This window comes from Spermophilus citellus, assembly GCF_964194105.1.
Source record: "Spermophilus citellus genome assembly, chromosome: 4".
NCBI lineage: Eukaryota > Metazoa > Chordata > Mammalia > Rodentia > Sciuridae > Spermophilus > Spermophilus citellus.
The window spans coordinates 34,295,296-34,315,206 of record NC_138185.1 but is presented as its reverse complement, the minus strand read 5'-3'; the positions used below and the strand labels follow the sequence as shown (position 1 = coordinate 34,315,206).

General features: G+C 36.6%; 1 protein-coding gene across 6 annotated transcripts in view; it reads right to left on the bottom strand.

Moving 5' to 3' along the window:
- The window catches only part of PLCB1 (phospholipase C beta 1), a 718,158-nt gene that overhangs the window by 134,264 nt on the left and 563,983 nt on the right, over nucleotides 1–19,911 (bottom strand). For all 6 annotated transcript variants that reach the window (XM_081292670.1, XM_081292671.1, XM_081292672.1 and 3 more), the window contains 7 exons: nucleotides 15,090–15,157; nucleotides 12,802–12,898; nucleotides 10,405–10,489; nucleotides 8,673–8,797; nucleotides 4,021–4,175; nucleotides 1,364–1,528; nucleotides 435–534 (listed from right to left, as the gene is read on the bottom strand). In XM_081292670.1, coding sequence (XP_081148796.1) covers nucleotides 435–534; nucleotides 1,364–1,528; nucleotides 4,021–4,175; nucleotides 8,673–8,797; nucleotides 10,405–10,489; nucleotides 12,802–12,898; nucleotides 15,090–15,157 — 795 coding nt within the window. The remainder of the gene's footprint in view (nucleotides 1–434; nucleotides 535–1,363; nucleotides 1,529–4,020; nucleotides 4,176–8,672; nucleotides 8,798–10,404; nucleotides 10,490–12,801; nucleotides 12,899–15,089; nucleotides 15,158–19,911) is intronic.

The window sequence follows — 19,911 nt, the reverse complement described above, 5'->3', positions numbered from 1 at the left end:
TCTCTCACTCCCAAATACACATGTCTGCTATGATGCCACCCAGAATTAAATTAGGTCCTCACCAGAGGCAACGTTGATGGGATGATGGGATGCCTGATTTTGTGAGCTAAACAAACCTCTTTTCTTTATAAAGCAGTTTACCTCAGGGATTTTCATTATAGTAGTGATAAAACAGACAAATATACACTGCTAACCTTCAGACTCTTGAGCCAGGAACATAAATACTTACATATAAGCTTCAGATATTTTATTACACATAATTATTGTAACAAGAACACATTACAATGGATCATAAAGACAAGAAACTACTAGATTTAAGTAAATGATCATATAGGCCTTTTATATAGCAAAATTACAAAGCCCCAGATAGTTGCTTAAACAGGTGATTTTTTTTTATAGTTTTGATAAGGAGCTTCTCATCACATTATCCATACCTGGCCGAATGGCTTGTACTGGCAAGATCCGGTGGCCAATAAATTTACCTCCTTCTTCATAAACTGCTATCCTCAAACAGGCCAGAGAAGGAAGAACTACCTAAGGGAACAAAAAAAAAAAAAAAAAAAAAAAAAAAAAAAGCACACTGGGTGACAAGAACTGGTTGAAATTCCAAGAAAGAAGTAGGTCCTCCTTTTCCAAAGCCAAGTTGAAGTTTGTACTTAGCTCATTTAGATAAAAAGTTAAACTCTTGTCCCAGAAGTTAAATTTTCAGAAGGAAAGGACATGGGTTAACAATAGTTGGGCTCCATCCATGTTTTGTCACCTCCCTTCCAGTGAGGGATATGTACAAACCAGGCTGTTTTCTTTGCACATGAAAATTTTTAATGTGAGAAATGAGAAAAGTTCTCTATTTGAATACAGCTAATGGTCTTGATATTATGTATTTAGTTCCCTGTTTTCAAAATCCAATTGCTTTGTAAACTTCTGAATTGTCAAATTAACCAGAAGTAATTGTTTATTTTATTTTTTCCCCTCAGCAGAAACACATCAAAAACACAGTGCTGTGGGCTGGAGTTGTGGCTCAGTGGTACAGCGCTCACCTGGCATATGTGAGGCACTGGGTTTGAGCCTCAGCACTACATAAACATAAATAAATAAAATAAAGGTATGTGTCCAACTACAACTAAAAAAAAAATTAAAAACAAAAACACAGTATCGTGTCAAGAATACAAGGACTCTCTCCCCCGCCCCACTTTTTGGTACTGGGGATTAAACCCAGGGGTGCTTTTACTACATCCCCAGCCCTTTTCCCTTTTTAATTTGAAATAGCATCTCCCTAAATTGCTGAGATTTACCTCCAACTAGTAATCCTCCCATTTCAGCCTCCTGAGTCACTGGGATTACAGAGTGTACCACCGAGACCCACCTTTTTGAACACAATTGGCTCTTCTTCCCAGACAGGATTTACAGCATTCCCTTGGGAAGTCTTGGTCTTGAATGCCTTCCTCCTGGTGTCCACAGGCAAACCAAACATATCCACTTCAACATAAGTCCCAACTTTCTTATCAGAAAGAAACTGACCTGAAATAATCTAGACAACAAACAACGAAAAATACATCTTGAAAAATGAGTAGCAAAGATGCAAGATGCATTTTAAAGGGGGTACAAATGCTGCTGATGAATGTTAAATTATGAGCAGAATGAAACAGAAACAAGATTAGCAATATGAATTTCTCTTAAGAAGCTGGTGGAGGAATAATGACCGTGGAAAAGCTTAGGAGTCAACCTAAGACAGAATAGTGCAGAAGGAATAAATAAAGCAATAACTACCATAAACCATCAAGAGCAGTTGACCATTACCTCTAACCTCATGCAGTTAGACATCTGCACAGTTGTGGGCATTCTTTGCTTAACTACAGAATTAACCAACATTGTGGGGTTAAAGGAGATTTTAAGGTTACATATTCATATAATGTCTCCCAAATCTGCCCCTTTTTCTAACGGAGTTGTCCAAATCTGAGGGATCTATCATTAAGGTTAATGGAGACAAAGAAGATGTGTCTGCTCTATACCAGAAAGAGGAACAGCAGCAGGAGGCAAGAGATAATGGAGTAAAGCTGATACATTTGGATTGTGTTTGGAACATAGTTGCCTGCTAGTCAGTCAAGAGCTTTCTGAGCTCAGTCCTTGAAAGGGGTCAGAATTTCCAAGATTAGGGCTGAGTCAGAGGTCAGACACAATGGTGGCATGGGAATAGTCATCAGAGGCTGCATAAAGTCAAAGTTGGTGACATGCTGATGAGGTCAGAGATTCTGAACAAGTGAGAGAGAAAGTCATTCAGAAGGCTCTCTGAACTTGTTCTGGGACCATCCATTCTCCCTGAATGTTCTCTCTGGCTCAAGTGCATAGGATCTGCTAGGGATAATCTCTCTGTTCAACCTGAGGTTCCACATGAGAACTATTCAGCAGGCTTTTTTGAGTTTAAAACTTCCAAGTGATGTGAGTCCCACTGGGAATTCAGATGCACCAAGGAGTTTGGATGCTTATGCAGTTTGACCAAAGCAGACGCCTAAAGTAAATTAAGGGCATTAAAACACAGTGTTCGTGTCAGCAAAATAGGTGGGTTTATAAGTCCATTCTGGAAATATGAAGATCAAAACAAAAGTGTGAATGACAGATACGAGCTGCATGCAGGTCGAGCTGTACTGTTCAAGGTAGGAAGGACCCCACTGCATTGTGGTCTGTCCCTGATGGACAGCTCCAGAGCAATATCTCCTCTGGAGAGGGGAGCAGCAGGTTACAAATGCCTGGGCCTCCACTACTTCTTTAACACTCACTTTCCTGCCTCTGTGTCATTATTTTATAATTGCTTGTTCTGTTGCAGTAGGATTTTCAAAACGAAATAAATAAATAAGAAAACATGAAGCAGGATGATTCTATAAACCAGGCAAAAACATTAGTTTGACTCAGTTATAACAAGCATTGACAAGGATTCTAAAAATAGCATTTTATGAGCATGAGGGGCTTCTGAGTTTATCTTAATCACACAGGGTGGGAATTTGACATTCTCTGCTGAAAACAATTTCCTAAAATAAATATGATCATGAAGCTCAAGTTGTGCCAACTTCACTCTTAGCTTAAGGGGGTTTGTAATAACTTCAAAAGACAAAATATTTCACTAAAATTTTATTTTAAATCTTTGATATAAAATGAAAGAAGTTTTGGAGGAAAAGGGGGATCGGTTGCTTAGGTTAGATAGAAATTAGTGTAATTGTGATAAAGTCCCTTTTTACATAGTCTTCAAATGCCTTGGTTCAAGTCCAATCTGAAAATTGCATTTTGTGCAATGAGAGTCTCCTAGTTCCAGAGTTATTTAGTAAAACATAAAATAAATGATACTTTAAAAGAGGAAACAAAATTGTAGCTTTTTTCTAATAATGAATGACTTATGGAATTCATGTAAAAACTTCTTTATAAAAATAAACTCCTCTTTCATAGTATTAAAAACATTTTCTGACAGCTCAAAAATATCTTCTGTAACATTTATTTCAAAAACTGAAGAAAGTGCTTTTGGAATTATTTTTTTGGATCATATATATATACATATACATATATATATATAAAATAAAGCAACCCTCTAAGATTATTAGTGTGAATTTTAAAAGACCTGAATGATATGGTAGAAATTAAAAATCCATGCTAACCTGAAAGCTTCTGTTCAATATTTAATAACTTAGTGGATTTTTTCCCCTTTAATTTTGCTGAGGAACTAGTAAGAACTAGTGGGGGCAGGGAAACACCTGAACTGTTCCATCTGGGTCACTAATTTTCATGTAAATTTCATGGGATATTTACATCAAAAGAGCATTGGCCATTGTGGGTCTCACTAGTTCATTTGATTGGACCCTAATAAGATTCATGTGTCCTGTTAAAATTTCTCATGAAGATTTGATACTTAAAAGGAAAAAACTATAGAAAGGAAGTAAAGCATTTACTAGATATTAAATATTTAATGACTAAACCACTTCTTTATGCAAAATATATAATATTTAAGACCTTTGTTAGGGACAAGGGTGTCCATACCTTGACAGATAAAGTGTTGGCCACTATCCCATCAACGATGCCTTCCGTAAAGGGATCAAAATGCTTGTCCGGCCTCCTCATGAACTCTGGCTTCAACCTGTAGCCACTCTTCCCATTGTATTCATACATGCCCATGTTGATTTGCATTGCCAGGTCTAAATAATCCAAAATACAAAATTCACTGTGACAGTATTTATGTTTGTAATGAGAAAGTAAGACAGGGAACTAAGATTTATTATAGCACACTTTGGTAACTGTTCTCTTTAACCAAAGAAATAGTTATTCATTGTGAAAATGAGGATAACAATGTATGGAAAAAAATCCAGCTGTAATCTCCAGACCCAGAGAAAATACTATCAACAGATTGGTTTATAATCTTTTTTCCACTTTAAATGTATTTTTATTACAATATGTCAATTCCATTTAATATTTCTCTGCTTTAATTGTTTTTATTTTTATTTTTATTAGTTGCTTGAGACAATACAATGATCTTGACATATCATACATTTGATTCAAATGGGGTATGAATTCTCATTTTTCCACATGTGCAGACTGCAGGATCACATTGGTTATACAGCCACGTTTATACATACAGCAATACGAGTGTTCGTTGTATTCTGCTGCCTTCCTTATCCCCCCTCCCCTCCCCCCATCACCTCTCTCTATCCAATCTACTGTGACACATTTCTCTCTCTCTCTCTCTTTTTTTCCCTTCCCCCTCACACCAACATATATGTATTTTGTATAATGGTGAGGGTCTCCTTTCATCTTCCCTGCAATTCCCTTCTCCCTCCCATTCCCTCCCACCTCTCTTCCCTGTTTAGTGGTAATCTTCTCATGCTCTTCCTCCCTACTCTGTTTTGAGTCACCTTCCTTATATCAGAGAAGACATTTGGCATTTGTTTTTAGGGATTGGCTAACTTAGCATAATCTGCTCTAATGCCATCCATTTCCCTGCAAATGCCATGATTTTGTTATTTTTTAGTGCTGAGTAATAATATTCCATTGTGTATAAATACCACATTTTTTAATCCATTCATCTATTGAAGGGCATCTAGGTTGGTTCCACAGTCTAGCTATTGTGAATTGTGCTGCTATGAACATTGATGTAGCTGTGTCCCTGTAGTATGCTCTTTTTAGGTCTTTTGGGTTTAGTCCAAGAAGGGGAATAGCTGGGTCAAATGGTGGTTCCATTCTCAGCTTTCCAAGGACTCTCTATACTGCCCTCCAAATTGGCTGCACCAATTTGCAGCCCCACCAGCAATGTATGAATGTACCTTTAATTGTGATAGCTATATAAATTCCTTAGAGTAGATATTTTGGGCACGTTTATATTTCTTCTAATTTTCACCATTACATATAACATTTTGTTGAACATCACTGTGGTAAAATCTTTGAATACTTATGATTTTCCTAGGAGTAGAATTTCTGGACAAAAGATGTGCACATTGGAAAAGTTTTTCTAATAATTTTGCTAAAATGCCCTTCTGAGAGCTTAGACCAACTTATACTCCCCTAAGACCAATTTTTGATGCTGGAATTATATATATATATATATATATATATATATATATATATATATATATATATATATATATATTCACTGACAGGGGATGTTATAATGCTTTGTTTTTTAATTTATAGGAAAAATTTCCTTTTTAAAGTTTTCATTTCGGGCTGGGGATGTGGCTCAAGCGGTAGCGCGCTCGCCTGGCATGCATGCGGCCCGGGTTCGATCCTCAGCACCACATACCAACAAAGAGGTTGTGTCCGCCGAGAACTAAAATAAATAAATAAATAAATAAATTCTCTCTCTCTCTCTCTCTCTCTCTCTCTCTCTCCCCCCCTTTCCTCTCTCTTTAAAAAAATGTTTTCATTTCTATAATTAACTTAAAACCAATATCTGATTATACATTGACTCTTTTCCAGTATATAAAGGTCACTGATCAAAGTTTCCCTAAGATTCAATCAGTACCATCAAATAAACATTCACATTTACTGCAGTTGCTGGTGAAAAAAACAAAAACAAAAACAAAATGTTGGAAGGCCAGAACTGTAGCTCAGTAGTAGAGCACTTGCCTAACATGCATGATACCCCCTAGTTCTACAAATATCATTAAATAATAAACTCATAAGGAATCTGGGAAGCTGTCACTGGTTGGTATTATCTGAGTCATGATTCATTTCTACTGATGTGGACAATAATGAGGGGATGATGGAATTATTTCAAAGCTCTGTGTAACAAATCATTATTAAAGCAGGGAAAATAAGTGAAAATTTATCTCTCATTTTATTAAGCTTTTATAATTATGATACAAAAATCAGACAAAGTATTGAGGGAGAGAAGAAATAATAGGCCTATCATATTTGAAAAAAAAAATTTAACTCCAAAAGCCTAAGGAATTACATTAGCCAGTCATATGGTCTAATAAATAAAATACAAGAAACAATTAGAGTTTATCTTAGGAACAAAAGAATAATTACATGTTGGGAGACCTATTACGAGAATTGCTTATATTAATGAATATATGATCATATCAATTGTTGGCCAAGAGAAATACATTAGCATTTAACATAAATTCCTAAACTACTGTTGGTCAATTAGGACACGTGTATACTTCTTTAGGATTTTAAAGACTATTTGTCACAAAATCATAACCCATATCATATTCGATAGCATAACTACTTTAAAAGTCCTCCAAGTATCAGGATGAAGAAGAAGATGCCCACTCCCAATGTTATCATTTAATATTATCTAGAATGATCAGCCTAAAGCAATAAGGAGTAGAGGAAATTAGATATGATTAAATTGCTGTGTTTGTGCATCTGAGAAGACAAATTTATTGCCCAAAATAGGCTATTTTAAAAGCTTAGGAAAATGATCACTTATAAAATATATATATATAAAATAAGTATACAAATATCAATAACTAGGAATAATATGTTAAAATGCAATTTTAAAAAAAGGAGAAAGATTTCATGTAAAGGAACTAGACCTCTAATGAGGGCTAGCAATTTTACTGAGGGTGTTAATATAAGATTTTTAAAAATGAAGAGTGAAGCATTCTTTTTGTGAGAGAAAAACATAAAATTAAAAATATCAGTTTTCTTCAGATGAATTTATAACTTTAGATTTTAATAGAAATCTTTTCAATGGTCAGAGGGAAACATGATTCAATTAAACCAAATTCATTTAGAAAAGTAATTCCACTGGCAATACCAAGAGAAGAAATAAAAATTAATAGCAATGACAAATTGTCACTTCCAGGTAGTAAGCCATGTCCTTTAACATAATAAAAAATGAATTATTGCATCTGGGAAGGCAGACAAATTTGTTAATAGAAAAGCTATAAAGTGAAAAAATGGATTCAAATTAAAAAAAAAACCTCACATTGATTGCTTAATTCCAATTCAGTGGGGTAATTCTTTCTTTTTTTTAGATATTTTTATTGAAGGACTATAATTATAGATAATAGTAGGATTTATTTTGATACATTCATACATCTGCATGACATAATGTGTTCAAGTTCCTGCTCTAGTACCTCCCCCTGAACTTCCTCTACTCTACAAGTCTCCATGTATTTTCATGTGATATTTTCTTTTTTCCCCATTTCCTCTCTAGTTTCCACATGAGAGGAACCATATGACCTTTGACTTTCTGAGTCTAGCTTATTTCATTTAATAAGATGTTCTCTGGTTCCACTCATTTTCCTGCAAAAGTCATAATTTCATTCTTCTTTTTTTTTTTAATTGATTATTTATCGCATTACATAGTTCATGATATATCATCTTTCATACATTAGACTCAAATTGTGCTTTGAACTCCCATTTTCACCCCAAATACAGATTGCAGAATCACATCTGTTACATATTCACATTTTTACATAATGCCATATTAGTGACTGTTGTATTCTGCTACCTTTCCTATCCCCTACTATCCCCCCTCCCCTCCCCTCCCCTCCCATCTTCCCTCTCTACCTCCCCTGCTGTTGTTCAATTCTCTCCCTTTTTTTTTCCCTCCCCCTTGCCCCTCATAACCTCTTATAATTTTATGTATCCTTGAAGGTCTCCTACCATTTCCATATGCTTTCCCTTCTCTCTCCGTTTCTCTCCCCCCATTCGTCTTTGTTTACTGTAGTCTTTTCCTCATGCTCTTTCTTCCTGTTCTGTTCTTAGTTTTTCTCTTTATATCAAAGCAGACATTTGGCATTTGTTTTTTAGGGCTTGGCTAGCTTCGCTTAGCATAATCTGCTCTAATGCCATCCATTTCCCTGCAAATTCTATGATTTTGTCATCCCTCCATGGGGTATATGTATCACATTTTCTTTATCCTGTTAATGGACACATAGGCTGGTTCCATAGTTTGGCTATTGTGAATTGTGCAGCTATACACATGGATATGCATGTATCCCTGTCTTTAGTTCTTTTGGATAAATGCCAAGGAGTGGTATAGCTGGGTCACATGGTGGTTTCCTTCCTAGATTTTGGAGGAAACTCCATACTGATTTTACTAATTTACAATCCCACCATCAATGTAGAAGTGTTCCTTTTCTTCATATCCTTGCCAGCTTTTATTATTATTTGTATTCTTGGACATTTGAGATGTGACTTTGAAACAGAACATTTGGATGAGAATGAGCAGTGCTACTTACCCACGGTCTGGAAGTTAAGGGCCACCATCTGACAGCCTGCATTCCAGAAGAGCTGGGGCATGTAGTTGGATGAGTCCACACGTGTTCCTTTTGGATATATTCTGCTCAGCTGCATTTTGTTATATCTGGACCATCATGTTAAGTAGTGAATACAGTAATGAAAACAATGAGTTGGGCTGGGGTTGTTGCTCAGTGGTTAGAGCCCTTGCCTCACAGGTGTGAGGCACTGGGTTCCATCATCAGCACTACATAAAAATCAATCAATAAATAAATACTAAAGATATTTTTTAAAAATAATAAAAACCAAAACAACAAGAACAACAACAAAATACAATGAGTCCGTGGTATGAACTGTGAGGCTGATTTGTGCCTTTCTCCATTGGGGAAATGAAATGAACACTGATGATCACACTGGGTTAGTGGGTAAACCGTGCAGAAAGCTTTCTCAATGAACAGAACAAGTGTGCTTTTACAAACCCATCATCACCTTTACAGAGCCTTGTGGGTGAAAACCAATGAGGTGGCAAAAATGTCTGAGCCAAAGTCAATGTGATTTCGTGGAAGTTGTTAAGGACAATCTTAATGATTAAGGACGCGGCAGGAAGCTGTGTTGTATTAAGTCATGTGAGAAGATGGTATTGTGTTTGGCAGAAGCAGATAATACAAACTGCACAGCTATTTTTGAAATGCTCTCTGCTCCTTTTCTTAACCTTCCCTGGGAATGCTGTTTGCTAAGACTGAGGTCCTCTTTATGATTGATAATGAGGTAAATATAGCACAGAGGTTTCTGACCTTGCTTAATATTGTGGTCCAGTTTCCATGCTGAGAACTGTGTAGTTGTTAAAAAATGCACTATCTTGAAAACACAACTGATTAGTTCCAATGACCCAGTGGGGTGGAGATTAGCTAAAGTTGTGAGCCAGGCAAAATGGGCTGGAATCTTAATTTAGGGACCTGCTAGCACTGTGATCTTGGGAAAGCTATTTCACTCTTCAGTGTTGTAGTTTCCTCATCTCTAAAGCAGATTTAAAATTCCTACATCACAGGATGTTTGTGAGAATAAAATGGGATAAAACCTATAACAAAAGATCTATTGCAAAGTCAATAGTGAATAGTAATAGTAGTGATTTGTATAGTGTGACTTTACTTATGGAGTCTACATTTCTTTCCCCTCCTCTTTGATGAGTTTTAAAGGTAACTTTTATTCTAGGAATTGCTTCATGAAATTGAGTTCTTGGAGATAGTTAGCATTGACTTTATGCAAAAATGATTAAAAATTCTGTTTTTATTTTGGTTCATGGATAATGATAAAAATTGTATAATGTTAGGTGCAGTGGAGCATACCTACAATCCCAGCAACTAGGAAGGCATCACAAGTTCAAGACCAGCCTTGGACACTTAGCAAGATCCTGTCTTAAAATAAAAATTTTAGAAAGGGCTAATCCAAATAGCAACTCATAAAGCTAGAAGATTATTTCTGTCTAGAGATGAAGAAAAGCAGGACTGACCAAATTGCCACACAACCTTGTAAACTGGGCTTATCTTACTCCAAAGCCAGTTCCCTGCCATGTCTTCCAGTCTACCCTGCTTAGCATTGTATATGAGCCCTGAGACCATTCCTCACTCCCAGGTTACAACATAAGCCATTTTATGCATCTTTGAGCAAAGAAACAAACAGCGTGTGACCTCAGAGTGGTGTGAATTCCGCAGACATTCGTCAAATCAAGGATACTCCACAAATTCCACCGGAGACTTCGTAAGTTGTTCGAGTCCTTTGGTTTCCACAAAGGAAGACATTTCAAAACTCTTGTTTCTTTCTGAGTTCAACAACAAAAAGGAGGTTAGAAATAAAATTCAATGTTATAAATTACAATATCCTTAAAGAGGTAGGTAAATGTTCAGTGACATGGAAGGCCCTGAATTCTCAACATAACTTTCATATTCAATGTTTTTCAGTGAACTATTTGCCAGTGATAAAAGTTGAGTCTTGCCAGTCCTCTTTTCTCTTTATGAAATAGGTGAGGTATACAATTATGGTTGTACAATTTAAGGGCATGAATGAGTTTTAGATGAGTATAGGGTGGCAATGAAAAGTGTTTGGTCAAAAGAGCAGTGACCCTGACCGTTTGCTCTAAATCCATTCAGACTGGCTCCTTGGAGCCATTGTTGAGGATGACAAAATATACCAAAATATATTATCGAAAGGTTCCTTGCTATCACTGACTCTCATTCTGACCCACAATATCTCCTGCTCTTGACCTTGGAACTACTAATGTGACATCAGAATTACGGTATTTCAAAGCAGAAGGATCCTTGGAGATTTTCTGGTCTATTGGCCTTATTGTCAGATTAGGTAACAAAGACCAGAGAGGTGAATGTGCTGAAGATCTCAATATCCTTGAACACAAGAGAGTTATGAAAACAGTTCAAGGTGAAATTCAAGGCTCCAGTTTGATGGAGAGGAACAAAACTAAGCTATCTCAGTTCAGAAAGACTTGAGAGTCAATTTCTCTACTGTCTACCCAACTCAAATCAACAGTTATATACGGGACTCAGACAAGAGTGGTGATATGGCTCGAAGCTTTTAAAGCTGAGTGACTTTTGATGACTTTTCCCTCTTTGACACCCCTTCTTAAAATAAAACCTCTTTCTTCTTCCAAAGTCACATTCAGTCTCCTTCCTTATCCATTTCCCTGACTTTTCCAATTTATCCACAGGAAAACCTTGGCTTCTCTTATTTTGGTCCATCATAAAATCTAGTTCCATAAGGCTAATTATCTGAAGGATGGTTGTTAAATAAAATCAAGTCAACGTGACCAGTACTTTGTAAATTATGTTTGCCATTTTTTAAAGGTGATGAATTGATATGAAACACAAGGAGAAAAGCACGGGTCTTGTTCATCTGATGCTGTCATTAGCTGGTTCTGAAGAATTCAATGCATCTGCTCCATGTCACACTAGCTCCTTATTAGAAGGTCCTAACTAATGAATTAGGAAAATTCATTTTGAAGCCAATGAAAGTTACAGTCATATAAATATAGCCAGGATGCTTCAAATTTAACAACTTGTAAGAAATATCAGTAATTATATGGCATCAGAAAATGTTAAAATGTCTCTGTATAGACTGTATTAAAGTCAAAATCTTTGGTGTAGATCTCTAGACACCAGATGGCACTAAGACTCTCAGGGCAAAAATTATACAAATATAAATTTGTTAAAAAACTCTTGGATTTTGATACATCTATACAGTGGCCCTTTCTAAGGGGTTTTGGTGTTCAAGAAAAATTTCAGTTCCATATAAGCAGCTAGCAAGGCCCAAGAATTCTCTGAAATTTATGGACTCTTTATGCAAACACGAGGAACATTTTCATAAAAGGGCTTTCTATCTAGTTGGGGAAAAAAAGGTGATTTTTTTTCTTTGCATTCACTATAGATGGGTAGTTGGAAGAAGAGAAAACACAAAGTGATATGAAGTTAGTTCTATATTCTTTTAAACATATAGACTGTGCTGGGTAGAGGGAATCTGAGTGAATGGGTTCTATTTTGAGTTACCAGGGTTGTTCAAGTCCTTCCTGCATCCCTCCTGGGGAGTGGGTAGCTAGTTTATTCAACACCGTCCCCTGTACAATGGATGGATCCCACTGTGTTGTTGCAAACCAAAATTGAAGGTAAAACTCTCAATTAAGCTGCTTGTTGAACTAGCAGCTTTTGGAGAACCAAGTATGGACTGTAACCCTGTTAAATATTTTAGGGGAACATTATAGAACACTGTATCATATATTTTTTTAAATATATATAAATGCACAGGGCTTTAGCTGTAGCTCAGTGATAGAGTGCTTACCTAGCATGTCTGGGTCCCTAGGTTCCAATCCTAACACTATTATATATACATATACATACATACACCCCCATATATATACCCCATATATACTCACACACACGCGCGCATGAACACACACACAGTTTTATGTATATGGAAAGGTAGAAAGATACTCAATTCATGCTTATCGTCACGTCTTCACCAGCCCAGATGATCTCTGTTAAGGTATCATTGTTGATCTAGTGACCTCGTGTTTAAAATATATTCATTTTGTGCTACAGGAAGGATTTTCATCCAGGGAAGACTTACTTTTTGAGATTTCAAATGACTCAAACTTGACTGGCTGGATATAGTTCACCAGGTTGGACATCTCCTCCGTGGCCATGGCTTCACTCCCAGCAGTCCCCTGGAAGCAGGAATGAGGAACAAGCAACAATTCCAGAGTCGGCATTGGATGATCAAGGGTTATTTTCTCAGGAAAATGGTCAGGTGACTCAAACCAGCATTAAGCCATCCCTCCTCTTTTGAAAATGATTCTTGCCAGTCAAAAAATTCATTATAGAAGAAAGAAAAGGCAAGGGAGAATGAACAGTCCTGATCCAATACATGTGGGTCCAGACGCGTTTTGGATTTGGGGGGATTTTGCTATACTGCATATATTTAATAAGAGATCTTGGGGAGGGGACCCATTCCTAAACATGGAATTCATTTATGTTTCACATGCACTGGATACACATACCCTAATGTTAATTTTTTTTTTCAATGCTGGGATCAAACCCAGGGCCTTTTGCATGCCCCCATCACTCAGCTACATCTTTAGTCCTGTTCAATATTATAAATAATTTTCCATGTGAAAGGTGGAAGCTTCCACCTTTGCATTCATACATGTGGAATCATGCCTGCATTCAAAGATTTTTGGATTTTTGAAGCATTTCAGGTTTTGGATTTTCAGATGAGGGAGGGATGCTCAGCCTGAGGGAGGGGAGGCCCTGTTGTGCTGGATGGCCTGTGGTCTGGGCAACAGCATCTCCCCTGAGAGGGATGCAGGATCTTAGCCTCCTCTGCAGGTCTTGGGAATCAGAGTGTGCACGTAAACAAGGTGATGTGAATGCACATTAAAGTTTGAAAAGCAAGGACACCTTTGATAGAAGATGGTATCTAAGGTGAGTAAATCAAGAACTCACTATACAGGAAGAAAATTGTGATGTAGGTGACTCCCAGATGAACTAAAATTGTTAATAATAATATAAAAATACTGTTTTGTGGAAGTGAGTGGGGGTGGGACAACAGCTTCTGCTTTCCTTCATTAATCTTTCTGACTCCCTTCTTCTTAGTTCCCCAAGTGCCTAATAGACAAGGAATATAGCATGGTGTAGGATTAATAGTTCAGGATCTAAGACCAGATGGTTGATTTTAAATCCCGAGAACACTAGTATGAAGCTATTCCATCTTAGACAAGTTACTCCACTGCTCTGTGCCTCAGTTTACTTATTTGTAAAATAGGATAAAACCAGTCCCTATTGTACATAGGATTTTTGTAATTATTAACAAGTTAATTTATGTTAACGAGCTCAGAACAGAGCTTGGCACACAGTAAAATCTCATGTTACTTTAGCTATTATTGGCTATTGTCCATTCTTTGATATAGATTTTAATAAAGAAGAAAATCAGTATTGGAATATCAGCACAAGACAGGCCTCTATAAACTGATCTAGTATTTTCTCCTATTTCTAGAAGATAAAATGTAGAGAGACAAGGCTTCTTTTGAAAAGGTCAGTTGAAACATTTAAGTTAAATGTCCATTGGGAAATATTCATTTGCAAATACAGTTTTTAAATGATTCAGAAGTACTGAAAAAGATAAATACACAATTGAAATTATTTTCAGGCAGATATATTTTACCGGGCATCGTAACAGTTCCTCTCAGAAATTAAGTTGAAATTTTGTTGGGGAACATAACAAAGCGGATATTTAGACTAAGCTGAGGGTGGTGATGCATGAGATGAACATTAGAGCCCACAAGTTTGGGAATAGCCTTGGCAACATAGTGAGATCTGGCTCAAAAAAAATTAGATTTTATTAATGGAAATTATTATAAGAGAAAGAACACCAAGTAAGAATAATTACTTGTTATTTAATTTTAAGTAAACTCTAAAGATGCAAGGAGTAAGACAGTGACCCTCTAACACATCTGAAAGAAGATTCACTGCAGACCTTTTGCCCAAAGCTCCTGTCGCAACAAAATTCTAACATTCTAATTGATCTGTCTCTGAATTGCCTCTAGGATCAATGTAATTAATATTTCTGAGCTGATGATGTTACTTGGGATGTTTAAGCTTATATCAACAGATTTCTCTAGTGGTTCCAAAATCACCACAATGAAATTAATGCTATATCTCTGAATATTCCTCCAAGCCCCATAACTTCTCTGGACTTGGAACAGTTTGACAACACATTTAGTAGCCTCAAAAATTTAAGCTGGCTGTTGGATGTCATGCATTTATTCTTGCTGCCACTAGATGGCAGAAGGTGACTATGAAATATATCCAGGAGCCTGCACCTGGCCTGGCAAGTGGGAGAACCCAGTCTTTACCCACCTCATCCATTGAAGATTTTTTACAGTCATCATCATCGTCATCATCATCACTTTCGGTATCAGCTTCCCCTGTCAAATTTTAATAACAGATCGTGACGTCAACATTCGCAAGTTCAAAGCACTTGTCAACAAATGTACTAACAAAAATTGATTAGAGGGCTTCCTTGGAAATTGGCTTCTTGGTTTCTTTTTATTTTTGCTGTTGTTGTTGTTATCATTATTATTTTATGAATTTAAATTTTATTAGTTACAAAGAATTTTCCTGACATTTTGAATATATATTTATTTTTCTAAATTTTATTTGGGAATAAAATACCCTTTAAATTTCCAAGTTCTACAAAAATTGAATGTCAACATTTTTTCTCTGTTTTTAAAGAAATATGGCATCATATACAGTTTTCCTTCTCAAACACATGTATCCTATTTTGTTGTATACATTCTCTCTCAGGGATGTTAGACTCTATGACCCTAATATAGATAAATTATCCCTTTTTATTTGTCTCTCTTTTTCTAAGCCCAGGCCCTTTGATGGAAGGTTTGACCAGTACATGGTCAAAAAAAAAAAAAACTTGTGTCAACCTTCTCCAAGGATGCAGGGGAACTCACAGATGGCAAAGAAGGATTTATGAGCCAGGGCAGGAACTGTGGGGTGACGGTAGCACACATGAAACCCAAGAAGTACCCACCACACTCTAGAATTTGTCTGCAAAGCTTCTCTAATAGCTGTATTTTCATAGAGACAACACATATATCTTAAAAAATGGTGACGTTCTGTTTCAAAGGGCAGGATAAAATTGGTGAGCACTACAAAATCATTCTGATTGAAAGTCAAATCCAGACCTAATTCAATGTCATATTTAGCTAATATAAAAGGTCATGTCAGTGTATTTCCTCCCCTGAAGATTTAAAAGTCTTTTTCAAGGTAAAATATACATACTTGTCATGACATTATTCTATACCTACTGGATTCAGTCATACTCAGTAATATCATTTGGGTAAAAGTATTTCTAAGTAAAAAGTCAAGAAAGTATAGTTCTAAATCCATTTGACTACTTCTTTTAGGGCTCACAGAATGCAATGGCAAAATTATGTCAGTAGAGGGCAGTATGAGCTCAATAATGGGGTAACCTGCTTTGCCAAGTACCTGCCTTTTGAAAGTTATGGGCCCTACTCAATCTATGTAAATGCCACAATGCCCACAGCAGTGACCTCCAAAAAGCTCATCAATTTTTCCCTTAGTTGAGGAAGTTCAATCAATTACTGAAGATAGCAGTGAGGGAAGTATTCATTAAATATCTGCAAAAGGGAAAGACTTCTGGTACCAACAAGGGTTATTTATGGCTTATTTCTTAAAGCCTTATAAAACCACTTTATGACACCAATATTGTGTTAATAAGGTGAATTGATTACACTTTGCAAAGAAAATGTATCCTTTTATATTAGAAACAGGTTCTTTTAGGAGATTACCATTTAAATGTTTTTTATATTCAACTTTGGCCCCTAAGTTGTTCTTATTATTACTTTTTTTTTTTAATTAGAGAGAGGATTCTTTTAATCAAGAAAACTGAAAAGATGTTTGGCAGAGTCTTTTACAAAATGTTTCATGGCACACAATAATACACCAGTCACTGCAAATACCCAATCAGGTCAATCTTTTGTTTCTGTGGGAAATAATTTGTTTCTCTCTACTATAAGAGAAAGGACTTGGTTTTTCCTTCACAAGTTACGTTTTTTAAACTTATTTACTTGTATTTATCTTTTGAACTGATACATAGCACTTGTACAGATTTATGGGGTTCCCTGATAAGTCTTTGGAGAGGCCTCAGAGGAATCTTATTAAACTATATTGATCTTAGTTCTCTAAGACAAGTTTCCTGGAAGAGGGCAGACTCCTGAAAGTCCTCTGGCTAACACAGGCTGTGATAAGTAAATTAGTCTTGAAATAAGATCTATTTCATGTTTTTCAAGTAACTTGAGTTCCCAATACTCTGAACATCTACAAACCAAATGGCAAATTAGCAGTAGTCTTTTATGCAGGGGCCTACCTACCTATTAACATGTCCAAAAAATTCCATTGAAATAAATAATGATTGCACAACAGACCAGGGACTAGCTTAGGAAATCTACCGAATTACTAACAGATTGCTGCTCTTACTCTGTATTAAGCAATAATGTTCACTGCCTGTAAAAATCGTTACTTGTGTAATGCATCTAGTTAATAAGAGGAGGAGAGAGAACTGGTAGTAGGAAATACAGATGGTCACACACACACACAAAAAAAACAACTAAGCACCCACATGCAGAGGAAGACACAGCCTGCTTGCTAGCATTCAAGGGACAAAGGTATTTTAGGAAATAGGCAGCCTCTAAAGACAATCATTTCAAAACTTCAAAAAGAACATTTTTATTGAGAATAGAGGTTATTTTTGTAAAACAAATCAGAATTGTGCAATAATGTTTGAAACACACATTCAAGAGCTCCAAAACAAAACCCTTTCAAAGAATTATATCATGTCGGCTGATAAGGATATTCATCTAAACAATAAAAGGCACTGGCAATTAAGACAGAAAAATATGAGAAAAGATAAGTCAGAGTCTTGACCAACCCTTTTTTTTTCTCCCTGATTGCCCTGGAGTTGATATTTTAATGTCCACATTGTTTTCTAATCTCTTAATTAATGTGTGATAGGAACATAGAAACATGCCCATACTGTATGCGTGCAGTGCAATGAATTTTCACCAAATAAAGATGTCTGAGTAACCAGCTTCCAGACCAAGAAAATACCACCCAGCCTCCAGAGGCCGCCTGGGCTCACTTCCAGCAACTTTTTTTTTCCAAGGGTTACCATTACCCTAGCTTCTAACAGCCCAGATAAGTTTTGCCTGTGTTTGTCCTTTGCATAGATGGAATCCTATAGTGAATACGTTCTTGTATTTGACTTTTTTTGCTCAACATATGTTTATAACATCATATTTTATATATAGCCATAGATCATTCTCATGGCTGCATACAATTCTTTTGTGTGGACACAGTATGATTTATTAATTTGTTGATGGGGATTTGGTTGGTTTCCAGTGTTTTGCTATTTTTTATTTATTTATTTTTTATCATGCTACTGTAAGTAATTCTGGCACATGCCTCCAACATAAATATGCATTTCTGTCAGGTGTTTACCTAGAAATCTTGGAGCCTGGGGTAAGTGGTAATGTGTATGTTCATCTTTTGCAGATACAATAAATAATTTTTTTCAGTGTAATGGTACCAATGTTAAACTTTTCTTTCTTTCTTTCTTTCTTTCTTTCTTTCTTTCTTTCTTTTTTTTTAAGGGGGTAGGGCCATTCTGGGGACTGAGCCCAGGATCTTCTGTACACGCTGAGCAAGGACTCTACTGCTGAGCTACACTCAGCATGTTAAACTTTTAGCTAAAGAACTTCCTAAAGCAAGTTTCAAGTTTTCCCCATTCATCACCCTCCAACCTGGAAGGTCTTTATAATGCACTGTAGGATGGTTGAGACTGATTGAACTTGGAAAATAAAGTAGACTAAATGACAAATCATCCCAAAGAAACAAGCAACCACTTGTTGCTTGTTTCCTCATCGACCACAAAAAAAAAAAAAAAATTCATTTCAACCTAAATTTAAAAGGAAAAGGAATGATAATAGGCATGGCTTAGTAGCTTTGATAGGTAATATAAGCAATTTTGCCATTTCACATTTTCAGCAAGCCTCTGTAAGACATGGAAAATTGAGACATCAGGAGGCTTCACTGGCTCATCAATGAGAATGTCTTTGCTCAGTATCTCATCTACAGTCCTGTGTTAATGTGTCCCTTAAGAAGCTTATCATGTGGTCACAACAAAGATAACCTGGCTAATGTGGAAGCTGGAATAATGTCCTCCCAAAGAATGCCTTATCCTGCCCATACACTAACCTGGCAGAAAAAAAAGGGACTTTGCAGATGAGTTAAATGAAAGGGGGGGGGGGGTATTATCCTGGGATTTTCTGGGTGGGTCTGACATAATGGCATGACTCTTTAAAAGCAGAGGACACTTCCCAGCAGTGGCCTTAGGGACCGGTGACTACAGAGGAGATGAAACATTGCTCTCTTTGAGGCTAGGGGAGGGGGCTTTGAGTCAATAAATGTGGGAGGTCGCTAGGAGGTGGAAAAGCAAAGAAACAAATTCTTCCTTTGATATGAGTATCAGAAAATGTTATAGGATTATTGACTGTGGAGTATATTAATTAGTGTGTGTGTTAGATAAAGACTGTAAGCATCATGTCCATGATGTAATGTAAACTGCAAAACTTACATAAACTGCAGAACTTAGACAGACTTAAGATAGTGACGTAAGAGTCTAAACCCGGGCGTAGACCCCACAACTCATCCAGTTATCCACTGCAAGCACAACTGAACTAGGATTTAAAAGTAGTCTTTGAGGACACAGCAGGACTAACAGGACTCAGATAGACAGACTGAGACCTCTGTCACTGTTTTCCCCCCTGTGCCAGACCCCTCCAGCCTGGATAGAGTTCTGAAGTTAAGACACATCACAGGTGAGCATCTGGAATCCTTAGGTGTAGACTCATTTAGGACTTAGAATTAGGATGTGTGTCGGAAGTGTGATGAGCATCAATAAAATAGATTGGGCTGAATCTAACTTTGCCTCAGACTGAGTCTGTAGAGACTGCTCCTGACATCCCTAAACCTTCCAGAGAGGAGCACAGCCCTGTGGACCCCTTGATTGAAGCCCATGAGATCCTTGCAAGACTTTTGAATCTGGAGAACAGAGGATAAAATATTTGTGTGCATTTAAATCATCAAG